The 23,347-nt window shown below is 42.4% G+C and overlaps 1 protein-coding gene across 4 annotated transcripts; it reads left to right on the top strand.

Moving 5' to 3' along the window:
- Positions 1 to 45: 45 nt before the first annotated feature.
- On the top strand, positions 46 to 22,481 carry LOC114018643. Of its 4 annotated transcripts, none has more exons than XM_043524353.1 (9): positions 56 to 209; positions 3,680 to 4,033; positions 6,519 to 6,941; positions 7,354 to 7,485; positions 9,873 to 9,977; positions 10,064 to 10,088; positions 10,197 to 10,231; positions 11,363 to 11,549; positions 22,445 to 22,481. In XM_043524353.1, exons 1-9 carry the CDS (start codon positions 167 to 169, stop codon positions 22,464 to 22,466), a joined length of 1,326 nt encoding a protein of 441 aa, XP_043380288.1. In that variant the 5' UTR covers positions 56 to 166; the 3' UTR covers positions 22,467 to 22,481. The 4 variants fall into 4 exon arrangements, with proteins under 4 accessions (XP_043380290.1, XP_043380288.1, XP_043380287.1 ...); XM_043524352.1 differs by lacking the exon at positions 22,445 to 22,481 and adding an exon at positions 14,396 to 18,055 and having other exon boundaries at positions 57 to 209; XM_043524355.1 differs by lacking the exons at positions 3,680 to 4,033; positions 22,445 to 22,481 and adding an exon at positions 14,395 to 18,055 and having other exon boundaries at positions 46 to 209.
- Positions 22,482 to 23,347: the final 866 nt, after the last annotated feature.

Here is a 23,347-nt window from a genome sequence, read left to right as displayed (position 1 = left end):
GACTCTAAAATAAACAGCATATCTTGCAGTTGGGCAGTTATCTGTTTCCTGTTTCTTTTGCTTGTGCTCACTGAACTTCCGCTTTCCTCTCTCTTCACAAGAAATTTTTTAGAATTAGTGACAAAACCAAGAAGAGGAAACTTTTGCAAACCTTCCTCCCAGAAGAATGTATTTTTTGGTAATCCTGGTTTTTCTAGGACGAATTACTGGTATGTTTCCTATTAAGAAAAAAATTGCTCATTTCTATGCATATCTCACTTTCTTAATTCTTAAGAGTATTTTGTGTCAAGTTCATTTTCTGGGATGTTTAATCTAAACACGTACTGAAGTGTAGCATAAATATGAAATTAAAGAATTAGAGTTAGTTTAAGTTTGGTTAAGAATATATTGTGTTATAAAGAAAGGCACTGACTAGCAAGTAGAACATAAGGAAATAATAAGGCCTGAAGGAATGGAGTAGGGAGGATGCCTCTGACAGGGTTGACTGCAGATGATTTTAAATAAGGCAAAGAGAATCTGTTTTAAAAGGAGCCAGCCTGGACCTTTCCACCCCACATACCAGTATGATCTTAAAAGTAAAGCCTGGGTGAACTCAAGTGAAATGAAAAAGCTGTTGGACAGAAAGGGGGAGAAGAAAAGATAAGGAGCAAAGATCTTGGGAGAAAGCAGATTGTAAATCTTATCTGGATCAAAACTGAAAATAAGGGTGAACTGTCTCAAATTAGCCATTAGCTAATGTGATAACTGGCTATGGCATCATTTGTTTTTTGAAGGGTATAAAAAGAGTTATGAATTTGAGGTTTCTTTTACGCTTGTGCACACCAGGACTAGATGGTTTTCCTTAGGTCTGGCCTATTTGAAAGTATACTGATCGCGTGGTTATGAATACTTTGTTACTGTATTGGGCGTGGTGACTGTTTATTTTAAGGCTGACAGGCATGTTTAGAGGCAGGTTAAAATACTATTTGGCCTTTGGATTTGATAAAGGAATGTATGGTTAAATTAGTATCTGGTGGTCTCCCATATTAATATTAATTATTTCTATATTATAAATAATTCAAGAAGTATTCCTGATTGCAAGCTATATTTACTGACTTTAAAAATGTTTTAAAAGGTTATTTTCTCAACCAATAAATGGACTAGGGAGTGGGGAGAGGCATTAGAGATGTCTGGAAAGTGCATTTGTGTGAAATACAGAGGGGGAGGGTTACGGGAATGTTTCAAAAGTGCACGTAGCTGGTGGCAAAGTTAACTGGGAGTGGGGAGTTTTTACTGGTGTAGTATTTCATAGAATATTGCACTAAGCAAAACTGAGTCACTTGTTAGGGAAGCGATTTTCTCTATATTTGGGGCCAGATCTTGCCTCCCTTACTCAGAAGGAGTAGCACCTTACTTGCTATTCCCAGGAATAAGGGTCACTGAGTCTGGCCCTCAGTGAGCTCTCACAGTGCTAACATATTACACGTCACCAATTTCCATTTTGCTAAGGAAATTTTCAAAAAGAGAGTTAGAAATTGCATTCAGCTCTCTATTTATTTATTTATTTATTTATTTAATTTAATTGAATATGGGCTCAAACCTGCTACTGGTGAAATCAAAGAGTCCCATAGACTTCCAAGGGAGCAGGACTGGGTCTTAAAAATGTACACGGAAGTTCTGAATGTGAATGTGACCTAGTGGTTCCTTTTTGTACCCAAAAATAAAAAAAAAAATTCCCCCCAGCTGTATGTGCATAACTGAGCTTCAAACACAGCTGATCAGGAGAAAAAAAATATATTAACTGTCCACCTCTAATTTTGCTTTTGAAAGTATACATGGGCTATATTATGTACCATGTGTACACAGCTGATAGTAAAACCGTGTAATGTTGGAAAAGTTTCTAGTCAGAACCAGTTTTGTAGATTGTCCTGAGATGGAGGTGGAATCACCAAAGCAAACAGTTCTGGTCTTGTCCCTTAACAGTTCTCAAGTGATTGCACACATGTGGCTGTCTTGAGCCATTGTTCTCTTCTTATTGAGTACATTTCCTAACAGCGCCCTTATTAAGCTAAATGAATACTTTCATACAATAAACATCCCAATAACCAGTTCAAGATACAGCATCAATAAAATATCATAGGGCAGGATCAAATCAGTCATACCCCGATTGGCTAAATCTACCCCAAAAGATCCAAACAGAAGCTATTTTAAGTAATTTTCTTAGGTCTTTGTGGCAAGGACTCTCCTATGAAAGGGAACTGCTTTATAAGGGGGGAAAAGTCCCTTTGGGGCACCATCCTGTTGTGGGAGGCAGAGAATAGGCCCTGAAAAGTCCATTTGCCCTTCACTCTGTTCAGAAAAAGCACAACAGAACAGGTTGGAAGGCTCATGGTCTATTGAAGGCAGAGTCTGTCACAGGGTCTGCTCATGGCTGAAGGATGCTGGGGGGACAGAGGAATGCAGGGCCTGTTGGGGCTTTTGTAGTGTGGACAAGTATTGACTCTTCTAGATTCCATGGCTGGCAAAACATCCTCAACTTCACTGGTCAAAATTTGACAAAATTCAAAATCTGATAAAATTTTACATCAAAATTTTGAATTTCAATGGATAAACTGGAAATAAAATGTCATGAATATTTTCACAAAATACTAATCTAACCATGACATTTCAATGAAAAAAAGTGGAATATATTTCCCTATCTTTCAACCAGCTCTGGTACTAAACCCCAATTTATTCAGTACTGTATTTAAAAAGCTGTGAAAATAGAAAAGCTAAAATGTTTTGTCTATTTACTTACGATCATCTATGCTTATATTAATAGTTCTAAGTATGCTTAATTTTTTTGCAGCAGACCAGCTGGAGGAGCTCATACACTGTTTTTTGTTGCATTTCACCAAAATGGCTATATTTTATTATAACTCTAAAATTTAGGAAAGAGGATTGGAGGCATAATCATGATGACAGTGTCTCTTAGACACATGCCTCATAAAGCCTTTGTAATTCACATGTAGGCCCCAATTCTGTAATCAGTAATGGCATGTGAGTAACTTTATGCATGTGAATAGTCCCATTGAATTTTGGAACTGTTCATGTGCACAAATGTTCTCAGGATCAGGGACTTAATCTTTATGTAGTTTACTAAAAATTAACTACCAAGGGCCAGATTTTCTAAGTTAAAACTGCAGTTTTGTGCCATGGCTGCTTGTGATTGGCCATTGGCCAAGGGAATTAATAAATATGGCAATCATTAGTACAAAAATACATATTTGTACCCTCTTTTTTCTTCTTTTGAACTCTCTTTGGTGTCATTCTCATGGTCAGAAATGGCCAAAAAACACCCTTTAAAACAAAGCCAATGTCAAGTCTTAAACTATGTAATTTGATCTGCATTTACTATGATCTGTGCAATATTCTGCTCATTCCCCAAGGTCCAAGTATAAAATTCCAGATCTGTGTTCTTAGTGCTAGATCCTACAAAGTTCTGTGGGTGTCATAGGAAGTACTCAGAGCACTGAGCTTCTGCTAATGGCAATGGGAGGATGTTGAGCATGACCCACGAGGAACACAGCAGCATCCCAGAAGCACACAAGCTCGCAGGATTGGGCCCTTAATGATGCTTATAATACTGTAAAAAAAGTGCTGCAGGTTATTTGTAAAATAATTTCTGAATCATTTTGCATCATTTACATATTTTTAACAGGTGAGACTTTCTTTCATCATTATGAAAACGGAAATTTCACACTTATATGCAATGAAACAGTGGCTAATGGGAACAAGGAAACAATTTGGTACAAAACTGGAGAAACTCTGGAACAATTCAAAGAAATCAACTGCAGTAATCAAGGGGCAGAAGAAATGAACAAGTCAAAAAAAGGCTGTGGTAACACAAAGTGTACAAACCAATTACCAAATTCTGCTTCCACAGGTGGTGGGGTATTTGCATGTGAACAATTTACAAATACTGGCACATCACAGACTTGCCCACTTTTTACCAATGTGACTCACTGCAGACATTATAACTTTTTTATTGTGGTGATAATAAACATAACTGCAGGTGAGTGCATTTCTTGGGGGGGACGGAGGAGGGAAGGGTTTATTTTTATCTATACATCCTAGAGCTGAGAGGTCAGAAAGGGAGTTAATGAGTTTAAAAGGAGCTTATTTAGAGAATTCAGGACTGAGGACCAGATTCTGCCCCTTTTACTTAGAGTGAATAATACTATTCCCCACCAGTGTTCCCTTGACTTAAATAAGGAACACCTATGGAGGAGGTGTTCTGAGTGAGGGTGACTGAATTTGGCTTTGAATGAATTAGGCATTTGAACTAGGCTGAGTAAAGTGGTGAACAAACGTGGAAATTGTTAAAAAAGAAAATAAATTAAAACAAATATCTGGCGAGTGGTCATTGAAAATCCGCACTTTTTGCCATACTAAGTCTACTTACCCTGTTGTTTAGATGCATTCCAACTCAAAGGCCTACTCATGATGTCTTTATTCAGTTTTTGCTCAGCCCTTTTTTGGGTAAATCCCCACTGATTTTAGCGGAATAAGTTGCTCTTCACTTCCCCTTAGAAACACACTTTTTGTAGTGTATCTGGTACAGTTTACCTGCCACCTTTCTACTTTAAAGTTGGTAGGGGAAGGGATCCTTGTACATGGAAGGCCATGGGACTACACTGATTCATGCAAGCTGAGGATCTGGCTCACAAATTATAAAACATTAATGCCCAGGTTTCTGCCTTGCTCTTTGAATTTCTGCCCCTAGAGTGAGATTCTCAACCATGCTCTGGCCGGATAAACTGGCTAAAGGGTCTCTAAAATGAGCATCTGGTCTGGGTAGAATTCCCCCTTGGCACAGAAACTGAGGAAGACAGCAGCAGACTGTCCTTTTTAGCAACACTCTTGCAACTCCTGACATAGCAGGTATGGGCTTGGGTGCAGGCTGCAGAATGCAGCACTGCTTAAATTCAGGGCAGTTGTTCTTCAGGGCTGCCTAAATTGTACTGGGGGCTGCTTAAAGTCACCTTAGCCTCCTCTGCCTGGGTTGTGAATTTTGTTCTGTGTGTCTAGAGGCACAGCACAGAATCTTATCTCTAGTGTTTTAAGCTTTCAATTGATTGTACTCACAAAATTGGTTTTGTTCCTATTTGTGCAGAGAAGGCACCTAAGAACCAAATTTGTGTATGCAAATATTTGTTGAGCACCCATAACAGGTATATGCTAAATGTTGTGTCTGCAATTTGGGGCCTGGTCTGAGGGTAATTGAAAATTTCACCTTGTAAACGCTGCAGAATCTCACTCTACAGGCCATTGTTGTTTTTAAATATGTTCATATTAAAAACCACTGTTCTCTGACTGTCCTGTTTAATATTTAATCTTTAATAGCTGTTTCACAATTTCACATTTTTTCAGCCATTTGTCTAATAATGTATCTTGTGATACTATCAGCACTTAGGCCAGGGAAGACCCTGAACCAGGCAGCAGAAATGACAACGTATGTTTATTGCAGCTTGAGAATGTGGTTTCCCAGATGTTATCATAAAATTATAGATGTGTAGGACTGAAGGGCCCTCAATAGAGCATCTAGTTCAGTCCCCTGCTCTCAAGGCACGATTAAGTAATAACTAGACCATTCCTGACAGGTGTTTGTCTAGCCTGTTCTTAAAAACCTCCAATGATGGAGATACCACAGCCTCCCTTGGCAATTTGTTCCAGTGCTTAACTACCCAGACAATTAAGAAGTTTTTCCTAATGTCCAACCTAAACCACCCTTGCTTTTTGTGTTATCCTCAGAGGTTAAGGAGAAAAACTTTTCAGCCTCCTCCTTGTAATAACCTTTTATGTACTTGAAAACAGTTATATCCCCTCTTAGTCTTCTCTTCTTCAGAATAAACAAACCCAGTTTTTTCAGTCTTCCCTCACAGATCATGTTTTCTAGACCTTTAATCATTTTGTTGCTCTTCTCTGGACTTTCTCCAATTTGTCCATATCTTTCCTGAAATGTGGCACCCAGAACTGGACACAATATTTCAGTTGAGGCGTTATCAGTGCAGAGTAGAGTGGAAGAATTACTTCATGTGTTCCTAAGTCCCAGAGGTTTTCTCAGTGAAACTGGACATATATCTGTAGGAGGAGTAGCATAGTTAGTATCTCTGAGAAGATGCCCCACTTTTTTGGTGCCAGTAGACAGCTGGTCCAGCCGATGAATTATTATTTTGATAACCACCGATGGACTGAACATGCTGATAACCTTCTGTGCGAAGCTGAGCACCTTCATCTTCAGTGGAATGTGCGGGTACTGGCAACTTTGCAGAAGGTACTCAGACCTCACAGGATTGGGCCCCAAATGGCTATTTAAAATAGCTGACTTCTAGCCATAGTACAGTTGGTATTTGCGTCTGGTAATGTAAAAATGCCCTGTAAAGTGTTCATTAAAATAAAATACCCTCCCCCCCCCCTTTTCAAAGACAAAGCATGTTATAACAGGTTGCAGTGCATGTTTGTCACATCTTTTGTGTTTGTTTCATTCTGTATTGCAGATAACGAGAGTTCTGAGAGCATTCATGCAAAATCACACAATAATCGTTCAGCAGAAGAAGAAAGTAACATCACTCTGTCTTGTGAATTTAAAATGAAGCACTCAGGACAATCATTTGTTATATATTGGATCAAATATACAGAAACAAGCAAATGCCTGTCTTCTGTTCAGACAGAGCAAGTTACTTCTAATTTCTCATATAATACACTTTGCTGTATTGATGAGATGATCAAAGGGCGACTATTGTACAATACAAGCTTAGATACAACCAAGTTACATGTAGTCCATAATATTACCATCTTGAATGTTATTTACTCTGACAGTGGAACTTATTTATGTGTTGTAAATACCTGGTCAAATGGTAAACATGTGTGGAAGATTGCAAATAACCTTTCTATAGAAGTGAGGATTCAAGCCATTCCATGTAAGTTAGAAGTTTTATAGTTGGGGTTGGTACCAGAGTTGTTTATAATTTTGCCAAACTTTTGCTATTTGGGATAAAATTTTCCATGCTGGGAAAACTTCAGCGAAAATGGTTCAGCCATTTTTGAGAACAGCCCATGGAAAAATGTGCTGTTTTGTGCAAGTTTAAAATTCTGGTGACATTTTCTTTGAACAGATCTTTGGAATAGGGACTTGACATTTGGCAGGAGAGCAGCCTTCGTGTTAGCAGTGTACCTTTTACCATTCCCATGAAAGTCTGCCCAAATTTGGCCAAGTTATAAGCCTCTAAAAATCGCAGTGCACAGATGCTCAGTAAAGACTTCTTAGATTTCAGCCACTAAATTCCCCAATGCTCCAGCCCAGTGCTGAGTGGGCTTTCCCTGCAATTGCAGGTCTGGGCTGCTGTGAGCCATGCAGTATCCAGTTCCAGGCAATTGAACTGAGACTGAACTTCTGTGCTGCCAGTGACATCCCTGCTGGGCCCAGGCTTCAATGGAGGAGAAGGAATGAAGAGATGATAGAAGGTAGACAGCCAGTTGGGGGAGGGTGGAAAGATCAGAGTGTGAGAAGGAGCTTGGTGGGGGAGACTGAATGCAGCAGGCTAGTGGATGGGGCAGCAGAAGAGGGAAACTGGGACTGGGAGCTGGGGTGCGGGAGACTGGGACTGAGAGCTGGAGACAGAAATGTGTGTGTGGTCGGGGGAGAAGGACACTAGAAGCCAGTAGGTGGGGGAGACTGAGATCAGATGAGGAACTGGGAAGAGACTGGGATTGGCTGGGCGAAGTGCCTGGGACTGAGAAGCAGTGAGATGGAGGAGGAGGAAAGGGGAGGGGCAGAGATCTGATGAGCCAGGATGTGTGTGTGTGGCGGACGGGAGAAGTGGGAATGGCTGAGCAAAAAATAGTGGGCTAAGGAGTCGGGATGGGGTGGGGAAAGTGCTGCAATTAGACAAGGAGCCCAGAGAGGGAGAATGGGATTGGGAACCAGTGGGGATGGAGAAGATGAGTGCGGGAGGGGGAGACTGGAGGGAAGCATTGGGAAGAGAGACAGGTTGGATGAGAAGCCGGAAGAGGGAGGAAAAGGGAATTGCTTGGCAAAAAGGCTGGACCTGGGAGTGAAGGGGAGATTGGGACTGGGATTGGAAGTTTGGAGGGGGTGAGACAAGGAGACTGGGACTGGGATGAGAAGCCTGAGGACTGGTGACTGCAATTAGGGTAGGCAAGGAGAACAGGACTGGGATGGGGAAGAGACAGGACTGGGACAAGGACAGGTTTGAGAGGATGGGGCAAAAGGGGTCATGCTGGGAGGGGATTGGTCAGAAGAGTCCATGCCTGCTAGAGCCACCCCCTCCAGAGCCTGGCATGGAAGTCAAGATTCCTGAGTCTCACCATTCCTCTGCTGTTAGCAAATATCTGTGAAACTCACAGGGAAAGTGTCATGTCCCCCTCTAGCGCTGATCCACATGACAACCTACTACTACTGCTATCAGTGACAAAGTTAGCTTACGTGGCATAGGTCTTTGTGGTGGATCTAAATGTCCCAACCTACCGATGACCCAGTGGGTATCAATATGATGTCAAATAATAGAATTTCTGTTTTTTCAGTTTGCTTTCGTAAGAAAGCAGTAAATTACCCCCTACCCCCAACACATTAAAAGAGTATTAAGGTTGCAAAGCCAAGCACTCCAAAGTTGGGAGATGCCAGTACTAAGGTTCCTGACTTGAGACCCTGGGATCTGATTTGCAGAAGTGCTGAGCACTAGCAGCTGCAGCTTCAGTCAGTGGGAGTGAACATATAAAGTGCCATAGAATGCTAAGTTCTATGAAATAGCAGGTCCTAGGCATCTCAAATGGGGGATGGAAAATTAGTGGATTTTTAAACCCTAATCTCTCTGACCTCAGTTCTCCATTTGTCCAAAGGAGTTTACAGTCTAGGTTTCATTTTTTAAATAACTTGGTTTGAGGGATTAATCTGATTAACTGTAGGAACAAATGACAGTATTTCAAGGTCTTACCACCGGCTTGTGCCAGCATAACACATAGCCAGGGATCATGAAATCTTAGCCCCGTTAAGTTAATGGCAAACATCCCATTGACTTCACTGGAGACAGGATGTCACCCCAATTGCTATAGGGCAAAATCAAGGTTAGGTTTGCACAGCAGTAAAGAGATGTAAGGCATACCATGGATTGCAGTGTGGGGACGACAGAAGGCTCTGTGGAGCATCTACACTCACCCCGCCCCCGCCCCTGGTTGCCTCTCCATAAGCAGGTGAATGAAAACGGGCAGGGAATGGAGAGATTCTTGGCTTTGCCTCCCCAACACGTTGGCTAGCTATACTAGACAGTGAACTGTAAGAAATACACTGCACCAGGCGTACACTAAGTGCAGGGGTGGGGGAAGACCTGGAGGCAGACTGTTTCTTTTTCAGGGCTCATGGCAAAACACAGTTGAGTCCAACATTTGTACCTGCAAATGCGTGTGGACACAAAAATGGAGGACAGTTTTAAGCCCCTTTAAAAATGTGAACCTCAATATTTATGCTTTACAGTTGTGCTGCATTAACCCATTAAAATACTACAGTATTCTTCAGTAATGTCACAAGACACTGCAGTATTGCTACTGTAACATATTGTGTTGCATCATTACAGTAGAATATTGAAAAAGTTTCTCATAAGGAAACTTGATGTCTATAAGCTAATTTATCTGCTGTTTTTATTACCAATCCTAGCATGCTATATCCTGGAACCGTGCACATTAATGGGTTGCTGAATGTGTATTATCCACATAGTAGTTAAACATTTTTTGATCACTTGAAAAGCACTATCCGTATAATGGAGGTGATGGTAAAGTGGGTTTCTGACTATCTAGTTAAATTTTTCTAGATTAACTAACCCTGGTCCTCTCTTTAGCCTTTGCTTCCGTGCGGTTGTATGCCACCACTGGATTGATCGTAGGGATTATCATCATCAGTGGGATAGCATGGTTAATCTATAAAAAGAAAATCAAATCAAAAGGTAGGAAAAGTAAAATTAGTAAGTAAGATCTGCAGGAATATTTTAACCGTTGAAACTTTACAGTGTGTTTTATTTATCTGTTACAGGAAAGCCATCTGCACAACTTCCCAGGTATGGCCTTGAATGGACATTAAAAATGATACTAATATTTCATTAGTTAAGTGTTTTTTTCCAACTGATAATGACTAAATAGATTCTTCCCTTATCTTCTTATTTTAGAGCTCAGGCTGCTCTTGAAATTCCAGGAGATGAATGTGAGCATTAAGTTTTTGATAAACCTTTTTGAAGTGATTGTCTACTTAGCACATTTTGAGAATTGTGTACTATAGATTTCTTAGAGCAGGGGTGGCCAACCTGAGCCTGAGAAGGAGCCAGAATTTACCAATGTACATTGCCAAAGAGCCACAGTAATACGTCAGCAGCCCCGCATCAGCTCCCCCACCCTGCTCCCAGCGCCTCCCACCCACCAGCAGCCCTGCTGATCAGCGCCTCCCACTGTCTCCCCGCACCCCGATCAGCTGTTTCGTGCCATGCAGGAGGTTCGGGGGAGGGCGGGAGGAGCGAGGGCATGGCAGGCTCAGGGGTGGAGTGGGGGCAGGGCCTGTGGCAGAGCCAGGGGTTGAGCAGTGAGACCCCCCGGCACATTGGAAAGTTGACGCCTGTAGCTCCAGCCCTGGAGTCAGTGTTTATACAAGGAGCCGCATATTAACTTCCGAAGAGCCGCATGTGGCTCCGGAGTCACAGTTTGGCCACCCCTGTCTTAGACTGTCTGGGCACAGTTTTACATTTTTAAACTTCAAATAATGCCAATGCTTTTTTTGACAAGTAACTTTTTGTTAATCAAATTAGTTTTGGTTAAGTAGACAGTTGTTCTTTGGGGAGGATGGTCTTGCAGTTAAGGCACTGGAATAGGATATGGGTCATCTGAGTTAAATTCTTGGCTCTCTCACATACATCCTGTCCCTATGACTTTGGGCAAGTTACAGAATCTCTCTATGCCTCAGTTTCTCCTCAGTAAAATGAATATAACAATGCTTCTTGCTCTCTCTGGGGTGCAAAGATAGAGTCATGTGTTCTCAGTGTTTGTGTGTTCTGACAGAATAGTGCTGGGTCCATAGAAGAATCTAGCAGCTAGGTGATTCTGAATCGTTTTCCTAGTTACTAGAGGTGGGGTACAGTAGACAGTAACCAACACAGGTCTTAATTCTGGGCTGAATAGAATGGAGTCAAATTCCATTATTTGGAGGTAGGAGAGAAGAATTTATTTAACGTCCTTTTCAAAGGGAGATAGTTACTACTTTATTTAGTTGATTTATTTTAGTTGATGTTGTATTTTAATTCTGTGAGATTCATAAACTCTTTGATGCAGAGTACTTGTTTTACAGGTTCCCCGTACGCAATAAGCAGCAGCAAAGACTTGCAAAGAAATGAAGTGTTGTATTCACTTGCAACAAGCCCATATGAGGACCCAGATGCAGCCAATTGTACGGTGAATAACACTGCAGCATCTGGCAAGGGGCCAGGAGATGACATACATACAGTCTATGCAGTGGTGCAACAACAGCTGTTCCTGTAAGTGTCTTGTAAGAGGCAGTGTTATTTTTGATAAATGACATTGCAAATACTACCATCCACATTAGTCACACTAGTATAACTAATAGGAGGCTATATGAGTACAGTAACTCCTCACTTAACATTGTAGTTATGTTCCTGAAAAATGTTACTTTAAGTGAAAAGATGTTAAGCGAATCCAGTTTCCCCAGAAGAATTAATGTAAATGGGGGAGGGGATTAGGTTCCAGGGAATTTTTTTTCACCAGACAAGAGACACTCATTCACTCACTCTCTTCCCCCGCCCCCCACAGTATAAGTTTTAAACAAACAATTTAATACTGTATACAGCAATGATGATTGTGAAGCTTGGTTGAGGTGGTGGAGTCAGAGGGTGGAAGGGGGTGGGATATTTCCTAAGGAATGCCTTACTGCTAAATGATGAACTAGCACTTGGCTGAGCCCTCACACTCTACAAGGCAGCACAAATGGAGGGAGGAGACACAGCATGGCAGAGAGAGACAGAGACACACACCATGTGTGTGTGTGTGTGTGTGTGTGAGAGAGAGAGAGAGAGAGAGAGAGAGAGATGTGCACTGCCCCTTTAAGTATGCTGACCCCACTCTAAGTACACTGCCTTTTTAAGTAGATCAGCAAGTTGAGACAGTAGCTGCTGCCTGCAAGCTCCCTCTGTCCTGAGACTTGTTGTGTGTCCCCCCCTGCTCTGTGGAGATGAGGTACAGGAGCGGGAAGCAGGAGCAGGGGAAGGGGGACACCCTGACATTAGCCCCCCTCTTCCCCCTCCCCTGCACAGCAAGCAGGAGGCTCCCAGGAGCAGCTCCAAGGCAGAGGGCAGGAGCAGCACATGGCAGTGTGGGGAGGGATACCTGAACTGCCCGGCAATTGATAGCCTGCTAGATGACTGCTGCACAGGGAACTTAGGGGAGCTAATAGGGAGGCTGCCAGCCCACCCTGGTTCCAAGCCCCGACTAGCTAGCTCCGACAGGCTGCTCTTTCTGCAAACAGTGGACAAAGCAGGCGGCTGCCAAATAACGTTATAAGGCAGCATTGCGCATCTTTAAAGGAGCATGTCATAAAAATAAAGGAAAAGGTAACCACCTTTCTGTATACAGTGCTATAAAATCCCTCCTGGTCAGAGGCAAAATCCTTTCACTTGTAAAGGGTTAAGAAGCTAAGGTAACCTCGCTGGCATCTGACCCAAAATGACCAATGAGGGGACAAGATTCTTTCAAATCTGGAGGCGGGGGAACAAAGGTCTGTCTGTGTGATGCCTTTGCCGGGAACAGATCAGGATGCAAGTTTTCCAACTCCTGTAAAGTTAGTAAGTAATCTAGCCAGAAAATGCATTAGGTTTTCTTTGTTTAATGGCTTGTAAAATTCACTGTGCTGAATGGAATGTATATTCCTGTTTTTGTGTCTTTCTGTAACTTAAGGTTTTGCCTAGAGGGATTCTCTATGTTTTGAATCTGATTACCCTGTAAGGTATTTACCATCCTGATTTTACAGAGGTGATTCTTTTACCTTTTCTTTAATTAAAATTCTTCTTTTAAGAACCTGATTGATTTTTTTCATTGTTCTTAAGATCCAAAGGTTTGGGTCTGTGTTCACCTGTACTAATTGGTGAGGATTATTATCAAGCCTTCCCACGGAAAGGGGGTGTAGGGCTTGGGGGGATATTTTGGGGGAAGACATCTCCAAGTGGTCTCTTTCCCTGTTCTTTGTTTAAAACGCTTGGTGGTGGCAGCATACTGTTCAAGGACAAGGCAAAGCTTGTACCTTGGGGAAGTTTTTAACCTAAGCTGGTAAGAATAAGCTTAGGGGGTCTTTCATGCAGGTCCTCACATCTGTACCCTAGAGCTCAGAGTGGGGAAGGAACCTTGACAGAGCATGTTCTCTAATTGATCAGCAATGTAACAACGAAACAACATTTAACCAGGACAGTGTTAAGTAAGGAGCTACTGTATGCACTAATAATAGGAAATATGCTTCCAGTTGTATGAATCTGCTCAGGGGTCTGTTTCTCTCTATAGCAGTATGGAACTTTAGTTATCTCCTGTATCTTCCCCTTTTTGCACTGTGTAAACTGTAGATTCGGCATTTCAGATTTGTGTCAAAAGGAACAGGCTAATCAGGGAATTGTTCAGCTCAAGCAAACCTTAAATTGATCATATACATTGAACAGCTGTGACCTTTGAACTAGTTCAAAACATGCAGGAGGGAGAAGGCACAAGGAGCAGTACATTGGTTTGCCATAACTGCAATCTCTGTGCTCTCCTGAGTGCAGGAACTGCTTCCTGGGACACAAGCTGCCCAAAAAGTGGAATAGAAGGTGCAGGGAGATGGTATGGTCATGGCCCAACCCGCTTCACCCTACACTTTCCTTTGGGGACGCACGGCATCTGTTCTTGCCCAGCAATGCAGAGTAGTTCCAGGAGATGGTGGGTAAATTGCTTTCCTGTCACATATGGCTTTGAATACACATAGAAAGGCCTTTTATGGTTCATTTAAGGTCAGAATGCTCAAAGTTGTATTCTTGAGTGTTGGTACCATTGTTTGGGCCTGTATTTCTCTTGAGCACTAATTTGCCTTTGTAAAACAGCCACGAAATCCCCACTACTACTCCTTTTTTACAGTAAAATAAATAAATAAATATAAATCACTTAGAGAGTAATGGGCCATAGTATCCTGTCACATGCAATTGCTTTGATATCAATGTAACTGCCACCTGAGAGGAAAATTAGTGAGAGATTGTTATTCAGAAGGTATAATGAATGCTGAAATATGACTTTCTCTAAAACCGTATTTAAAAGTTCTCTACTGACCATGCAATTGTTTTTCTTTTAAAAGAGCTGGAGAATGGAAGTTGGTTTGAAAATGACTATCAACTTTTGGCTGATTTTCGGGGAAAAAACCCAGCATAGTAGCCTTGACTACCCAATTTTGACTATTCAGTGAGCTATCTTACAAAATATAATGGGGCAGATCGTCTGCTGATATAAATTCTCATAGCTCCGTTATGAAGCTATGACAGTTTGCACCAGACGATCATAAGAATTGTCACACTCAGATCATTGGTTCATTTAGTTCAGAATCCTGTCTTCAGCAGTGGCCTTCACCAGATGTGTCAGAAGTAGATGCAAGAATCCCCATAATGGACAGTTATGGCATAACTTGCTCACAGGGGAAGTTTCTTCTCAACACCTATCAGCTAGAGGTTTGCTATGCCTTGAAGCAAGAGTGTTTATAACCCTCATACATATTATGCTATCTAATGTAACGTTATCCTTCGTGTATCAAAACCTATATAAATGAATGATTGCTTTAGGAACAAAGATCTTTATTTTCCTCCAGTTTTACATTGGTGTAATTCTGTTGGCCCCACTGAAGATACTCCTGCTTTACATTGGTGTAAGTGAGTGGAGGATCAGAAGCTTAGGGCATGGCTACACTGGAAACTTCAAAGCGCAGTCGCGGGAGCTTTACTGGTAATCCACCTCCACGAGGGGACTAGCTCCGAGTGCTGGGATGAGCCTGTTTACACTAGCGCTTTAAAGTGCTCTGACTTGCTGCGTACACCCCTGAGCCAGCAAGTTAGAATGCTATAAAATGTAAGTGTAGCCAAGCCCTGAGACACTCAGGTGTGATTACTAGAGCAGGCAGAATCAATTAAGGACACTATTAGCCCCTACATAAGTTTTTCTTCTTTAAAACAGCCACATTGGCTATAAAGTTGCGAAGGGAGACTGGGGCCCTTTATGTAGTCCCAGAAAAGGTACAGCACAAACCATGTTCCAGGAACTAGCAGAGCCACTCTCCTAGTAACCTAACAAAAACAGCTGGCTTGTAGTTGGCTGCCTGATTGACTGCACTGCCTGATTGGTTTGAAGAGTCAGCAGGCCAGCACTTAAGCCCAGCAGCAGTTCAGTGTCTCTTCAAAGCATTTACTCATGGCTGAGCTAGCTCCTATGTGTGCTTGTTCTAGCCCTGCCCCACTTCAGGTAACCTGTTTCTGACCCTTGGACCTGATTCCTAATTTCAGTTCTGGCACCTAGCCTCTGATTGTGGCTCTGACCCTGGGCTCTGGTGCCTGTGTCAACCACTCGGCGTGACTGCCCATGTCCTGGCCACTGACACCATGGCAGTGCCAGTGTCCTCACGTAAGCCTTTTTAGCCATCACAAAGGTGAGAGGAACCTCTGCTAGGATGAGAGAATAGTTGTATCTCTGTGCATATTTAAATATTCAGTCCACTGGAATTTCCATATTCTCCATTTACTTTCCCCTGCCCACCTTACAAGCTTGACACTGAGTGAAGTGATCCTCTTTCAAGAGTCTGTTGGCTCCATTCTGGATGCTCAAATGGGATCACTCCAAGGGGCTGAGTGTGATGTCTTTGCAAGGGTGCTGGAACAACTTATATAGTGGAGGTGCTGAGAGCCATTTAACCAAACTGTAAACCCTGTATATAACAGAAACTACTTCAAGCCAGGTGGTGTGGCAGCACCCCTAGTTCCAGTGTTCCAGGTCCAGGTAGGGTGACCAGATAGCAAGTGTGAAAAATTGGGACACTTTTATGGGGAGGGGAGCGTATAGTTGCCTGTATAAGAAAAATCCCCTAATATCGGGATGTCTGGTCACTCTAGGTATAGGGAACTTGAGGCCTGAACTTGGACATGGTACACTGCATTGCTACAAGCTCACCCTGGTCCCAGGAGCAGCAGGATGGAGCAATGTTGGGGGGAGGGGCATGTGAATCTCTCCTGCCCACTCTCCTCCCTCGGCTGGCAGCCACAAGGGCCGGCTGAAAGAACTTTTTAAAAGTTTCCGCGGGCCGCAGTGGGGAGGTTCTCGGGCCACAGATGATCCACAGGCCGGGACTTTGAGACCCCTGGTCTATAGCTCTAATCCTGCTTATACTTAAGCACATGCTTAACTTTAAGCATGTTAGCTTCACTGAAGGGAAAGGGACTATTTATAAGGTGTGAAATTCAGCATATTCTTAAGTGTTCACAGGATCGGGGTTTATGTAGGTGCAAGATTATTATAATATAAAATAAAAGGGAATGTAGGGACCTACAAGACCTCACAAGCAGCATAGCCCTACTAGTTACACTGCATCCTGGGCTGTCCATGTCCATGGAGGAGTGGGAGAGAATTTCAAAATGTGCTAATTTCAGTCATATATGGTAATGGACTTCCCCTCTCCTGTTGGCTGGGTGGCAGGTGGGTGTGGTTTGAGAAAGGCTGGGAGATTGGTAATTTAAACAAAGTAGTTTTTTGGGTGGGGGAGAAGGGGCTGCCTCTTGTCAGCTCCAGGCAGGCACTAGATGCAATGTGAGGGCTCTAGCTGCGTTAAAGTTTGTTTGGAGTTTTAGAAAGCATGATCCTACTTCATTCCTTCAGCTATTCCTGCTGCTACAGTGTTATGAGGCGGAATTTCTCAATAGACCAAAGGAACCAATTCTTCTCTCTCAAATATTTTTTAGAATTATGATTTTGATATGAATGAAAATTCAAAGTTAAGACTGAAGCATCATCCTTGAACTTCTCTGTGCTCACATATTGTGCAGCTGCCAGAGAGTGAATTCTTGGGTCAACTGAATTTACTTGTTTTGCCAAGGAAGTTTTTCCATCAGTGGAGCTAGGATTTCACCTACAGCTTTTGTAAAATTGCCCACTGGTACTTCAGACCTTTGAATACTTTGGCACAATAAGTGAAGAGCAAATTGACATATTCTAGTCAAATGTCCTTGCTGTTTTTGGTTACAACATTAAGGTAATGTAACAATTTTTGTACTTAGTTATTAAAATAACTATGCACCCTGGCCTAATGGCACAAGATCCATTTTATAACCTCACTAATGTTGCCAAAACCACACTGTGCTTACAGCAGAGGACCACAATTGATGTGTTCAAGTCCAATAATCTGGATGAACCCTACTGGGTGATAGAATTTCATTTTGCATTTCCAAATAATTTGTGGTGATCTTCTGACAAAGTCCTAAAGCGAAAGCAACATCAAGTAATGTGAAATGCCTGGATAAAAACTACATTATGAACATATTCAACAAACAAAACTGATATCATCTATGTATGTAGTAGAACTGAACAAAGATAGGAGGATTTCCAGAGTACGCAGTAAAAATATTTAACTATCGGAACAGTCAAATAATTATTAGCTGTAGGCAAATTGTTGTGGTTATAATGCGCCGGATATAAGAACTGGGTATCTGGCCCTATTTCTTTCTCTTTACTCCAAGCTCTTAATAATGATGTGCCATCTGGAAGAGATTAAGAATTTTTTTGTTAAATATTTTTTACAACCCATGTTTCTTTGAAAGCCTAAAGTAGATTTATCTCATCACCAGAAAATATGTATCATGTTTACTGGTGGCTAGAGGTTATGGCAAAGTATGTTATACATGGTGTACTGAATTTTAAAATCATATAGTAATTGTAAGGAATATTATCTGTTCGGAAAATTAAAGCAAATTTGATTTAATGCCAATGAAAATGTCCTATATTTATAAAAGGAAAAAGCATAAAAACACAAAAGAAAAATCAAATGTTTAATTTGGCCTATAAAGTAAATCTTGTATGCAGTGGTGTTGTAGCTGTGTTGGTCCTAGGATATTAGAGAGACAAGATGGGTGAAGTAATGTCTTTATCATTGGACCAACCTCTGGTCCAATGAGATATTACCTTACTTACTCACCTTGTCTCTCTAAAGTAAATCTTGGCATTTTACAAGAAATATGGGCATAGCTCTGTGAAAATGAAGAATTATACCTGAATTAAATGACATACAAACAAGAAGAAATGTGTTGCCCATAATTCTGATCCTAATCCTGTAAAGTCCTGAGTACCCTGAAGTTCTCTTGAAGTGTATGAGCAAACTCTCATGACATTAGGTACGGTCACAATGCTCTGCAATATGGTGCTAGCAAACTAACGAGTTCATAGGCTCTTAAGAAGCATTGTGACAAACCATTGTGAGGCACTGTCACTCTTCACCTTAAAAAGTGAAATTAACTTCCCCTGTCCTGGCATCACAATTACTTTCCTATTTTTACCTTTCTTTCCTTTGGCTGGTGGACCGACCCACACAAACAGGATGATACTGGCTATGCCAGAGAAACAGTGAAATTGACTATCCACAAGTTCTCCTATGCTCATGTCTTTCTCCCTGTTCGATCGCCCTTGAACAGTCCACATTGCATGATACTCCATGGTCTGTCTGGTTCTTGAATAAACACTGGCTTCCCCAGCATCATCTTGCTCTGCTGTTTTCTGGGGCCAATATATTATGGGGTCTGCTAGCAGCAACTGGCCATGAGTTGGTGATGTGACAGCTCTGTTGCAACTTCTCCTGTGATGAGTATGTCTGGGTGGGCTGCCCAACCAGCCCCCTCTGAAATCCCAGGTCACTCACAGATTAATGGATTCAGAGAAATGGAAGAATCAAAAGCAGTGTGGTTGTGCAGAGGCCTGGGAGTCAAAACAGCTGGGTTCTCCTTGTGGCTTTGCTGCTATTGCACAGTTTGGTTTTATAAATCAATTCCCTCCATGTCTTGGTTTTCCTGTCTGAACATGAAGCTAATGCTTGGCTCCCCGCATTAAACTGTTTTGAGCTCCAGTGATGGGCTGAGGTTCTAGAACAGGTTGAAGTGTTAGTAACTGGCTGCTTCCTGCTGGCTTTGAAACAGTTCTCATTTTTTCAATGACTCATCTGGGGTCTGACTCACTCCACAGAGATGAGAATAGGATGAAGCTTCTTTTCAACAGAATTTGAAAACTCTTTTGCATTGAAGTGCACCTTATCTGGCTGGTCCAGCAGGAATTACGTGTATGGGTGACTCACTGAACTGGGCCCAAACCTTCCTTTGTCCTTCCTTTGAAGCTACTTTTTAAGATCCATTGTTGGAAATGAATTCAGAATATGGTCATTTTCTCTGTAGGTGGGGGCCCCTCGGTATTCCCCATCAAAATACCATTCCCTCCCCAGATGACTCTATTCTGGCTCCATCACAATCCATGGTATAACCCTCATGACAGCCATATCCCTTCCACAGATGTGCAGTGATTGATAGACTTTGCCATGCAAAAATGCAGTATTAATATCTTAAGAACATAAGAATGGCCATACTGGGTCAGACCAAACGTCCATCCAGCCCAGTATCCTGTCTACCGACAGTGGCTAATGCCTGGTGCCCCAGAGGGAGTGAACCTAACAGGTAATAATTTTGTGATCTCTCTCCTGCCATCCATCTCCACCCTCTGACAAACAGCGGCTAGGGACACCATTCCATACCCACCCTGGCTAATAGCCATTAATGGACTTAACCTCCATGAATTTATCCAGTTCTCTTTTAAACCCTGTTATAGTCTGAGCCTTCACAACCTCCTCAGGCAAGGAGGTTGCACTGCACAGACCCCTTTCCTCCTCCATGGATGGGAATAGGGGGAATGTTGCAGGACAATTGTCATAAGGGAGGCCATTCCCTTTACAGAGTTCAGTTATGGAGGCATCATATTAGGGATCTTTCATTATTCACCTCTCTTTGTTGTTGCGGCAGCATCTCCCTCTCTCTCCAGGGTAGAAAGGGCAGAATGTTCAGTCAGCAATGGTATCTACTTTATGATAGACATATGATTGAAAGGTGCCTTAAATTCAAATGACTAGAGCAGAGGTGGGCAAACTACAGCCTGCGGGCCACATCCAGCCCACGCGACCGTCCTGCCTGGTCCCTGAGCTCCCAGCCGGGGAGGCTAGCCCCCTCTCCCTTCCCTGCTGTCCCCCCTCCCCCACAGTTATGCTGCCATGCAGGCAGCGCAGCCTGTGCCAGCCCACCTCCCAGGATTTTTAATAAGTGGCCTGGTAAGTGGGAGGGGATAGCGGGGGGGGGGGGGGGGGGAGGGGGAGGGGTTGGATAAGGGACAGGAGATCCCGGGGGGCAGTCAGGGGACAGGGGGTGGTTGGATGGGGTGGAGGTTGGGAGGAGGCGGTCAGGAGACGGAGCGGTTGGATAGCGGGTGGGGTCCCGGGAGGAAGGGACAGGGAGCGGGGTTGGATGGGTCAGCTGTTCTAAGGGGGGCAGTCAGAGGGCGGGAAGTGGGAGGGGGCGGAGGCCTGGCTGTTTGCGGAGGCACAGCCTTCCCTACCCGGCCCTCCATACCGTTTCTCAACCCTGATATGGCCCTCAGGCCAAAAGGTTTGCCCACCCCTGGACTAGAGTTTGAAAGAGGAGAGGTATAGAAATACTGTACTAGTCCTGCTGAATGAAAGTGACCACCAGATGTCACTGTTGCCCTAGACAAACGAAAGAAAGTTAAGTTACATATATGACATCTTTGCTAAGACAAAGTTGATACAACTCTGGAAACTGTTTAGGCCGGTAACACATGCTCAGGCAAATCATGGAAGTTATCTTACAAAATCAAATGATGATGTTCCAGAGACACCAGTTATTAAATCAACAAGGGTCAAACTTGGAGATTCTCACTCAAGGAAAATTCTTCTTGTATCTGCATAAGGCCTGCTGGGTTTGGCCTACTCCTGCATAACCTCTGTGCATAGAACTGCCATTGAAGTAAATGGGAATTATGTGTATGCCTGACTCACTGAATTGACACCAAACCTTCCTTTGCCCTCACCACCAGTGGAGACAGGGTTGTATGTAAAGTATTATAAAAATATATAAAATATAACAAAACAAGGTAAAAACAGTAGAAATAGTAAAGTTAGCAAAGCAGCCTCCTAAATGACAAGTTCTAAAACAAAGCAAAGGTGTAAAGAAATAACATACAGCTGATTGCTAATGTCTTTAAATGCTTCCAGGAGCTGCTGCTGATGTACAGACCTTTCCGTCCCCACCATCACATCCCAATACAGGCTATGATTCAAATGTCCCAGCAAAATCCAAAATGTTTACCCCCTAATATGTCAACTGTATCCCTAGTTTTAGAAGGAAAGGCTGCTCTCAGGCCATATAGAGCCCTGATTAGGTGAAGCATTATAGTGGAATGGCATAAAACACTGGAATGTAAGCAGTAGGAACAAGTGTAATCCTCAGATGATGTAAATCAGTGAAGCTCCATTAACTTCAATAGAACGATGCTGATTTACACTAGGTAAGAAGCTTGCCCTGAATCTTTTATATTAGTTGCAAAGATTGCTATTTACATTTCTTCTATTAATATCTAGGAAGCAGAGGTAACAAAGAAAAATATATGGATTAGGATGTATGTTTGATTACAGAAGTAAGGGACAAATTTTTGGCTATGCCAAAAATGCTGAAGATTGTGGATTTGATGAGGCTGTGAGAACCAAAGTCAGACACTGATCCATTGGGAGTGACCGAACACATGAAAATATATATACAGTGCCATAGAAGCCAAAACATACATACTTTCTACAGCTCTAAAATTCTTTGGCCTCTGCCCATTGATTAACACAGAACTGAGCTAATGCTGAGCTCTGGCTTTGCAAATGAGAAATAAAAGAACTAACTATGACTGAAAAAGCAAGATAAATGTCACATACTGGAGAGCCTCTCAGCACATGCTGCAAGACTTAACTACTGGACACATGGCATAGAAAAAGTCCTTAGCAAGCTGATAAGTATCCACTGAGGAATTAAAGACAGAATATAAACAGAGAACATGTGAATTAATCTATATTATATTAAGATAGTATACTTTTATACAAATCTGTCAAGAATGATGGCGTATTAAGATGTCAAAGATGAAATTGCAGGATTTACTTCAAAAAAGGTGTTTTAGGAGTTGAGATATAAGAAGGAAGATATAAAATGGCACGATAGTGTTCATTGACTGGCTGATGAATAATATCACCAGGGAGAACCACAAACAATAGTGCCAATTTCCGTTGTTGTAGTGATCCTCAGAGCAGCTACTGAAAATGTTCCAAGGAATCAGTGCAAAAGTCCTGGTTTGCAGGAGTCTTTGTGGCCAGACTCCCAGTGGTGGCAATGGTAAGCCTTGAAACGTCCCTATATTCTTCTTGTGTTTGGGTTTGATGCTTAAACCTGTGTGTGACACTCCTTTTTTTATGTGTGACGGGTTTGATTGCATGAAAGTATAAGTCACTGACCAAATAATTAGTTCCTGAAAGGTGTCAAGGCCTGTTCAGGGATTCATTCTCAGTTCATGTTGTAAGTCCCTGAATATCATCTGTAAAGGTAACCAGGTTCGTAACAGGGAGATTTCTCTTTAAGACATCTATAGAGAGGTGGGAGGAATGAGTTGTCTGGATCATTGTTGCTAAGCAGACACAGATTTAGCACTCCACACCCAGAAGTTTCTGGAATTGGGCTTGGTAGTTTTGAGCATGCTCAGTAGGTTCCCTGTTGCTGGACTCAGACGCCATTGAGGGCAAGAGGTCAGGACAGCTGTTTTGCAAAAGGGTGTCTGCCTGGGTTAGGAGAAGATGAGTCACAGGAACAGAAGGGAGGCTATTTCCCCCCCTTACTCTGAAGCATTTTGCAGCAGGTTAGTGATATTGGCAATTACAGAAAGGGGAAATTGGGAGAGAATAGTTATGTGCTTAGTATTTAGGCTCTATTGAATGCTTGTAAGTTGCTGCCTGCATTAATCTCGTGTATAACATCTATAGCACATACAGTAAGGGAGTGTTTGAACATTTGCACTGTAAGCCTCTGTAACTGTAAATCACTAGACAGGAAAGAAGCATTAACTGGTGTGAAACCGTAGTCTCCAACAGGTGTTATGTCCTGCCTGACAAGGCTAATCAATGCCAGACAAACTAGGATGGAACATC

The sequence above is a fragment of the Chelonia mydas genome, chromosome 10 (genome assembly GCF_015237465.2).
Source record: "Chelonia mydas isolate rCheMyd1 chromosome 10, rCheMyd1.pri.v2, whole genome shotgun sequence".
NCBI lineage: Eukaryota > Metazoa > Chordata > Testudines > Cheloniidae > Chelonia > Chelonia mydas.
This window is presented reverse-complemented; position numbering and strand designations above follow the sequence as displayed.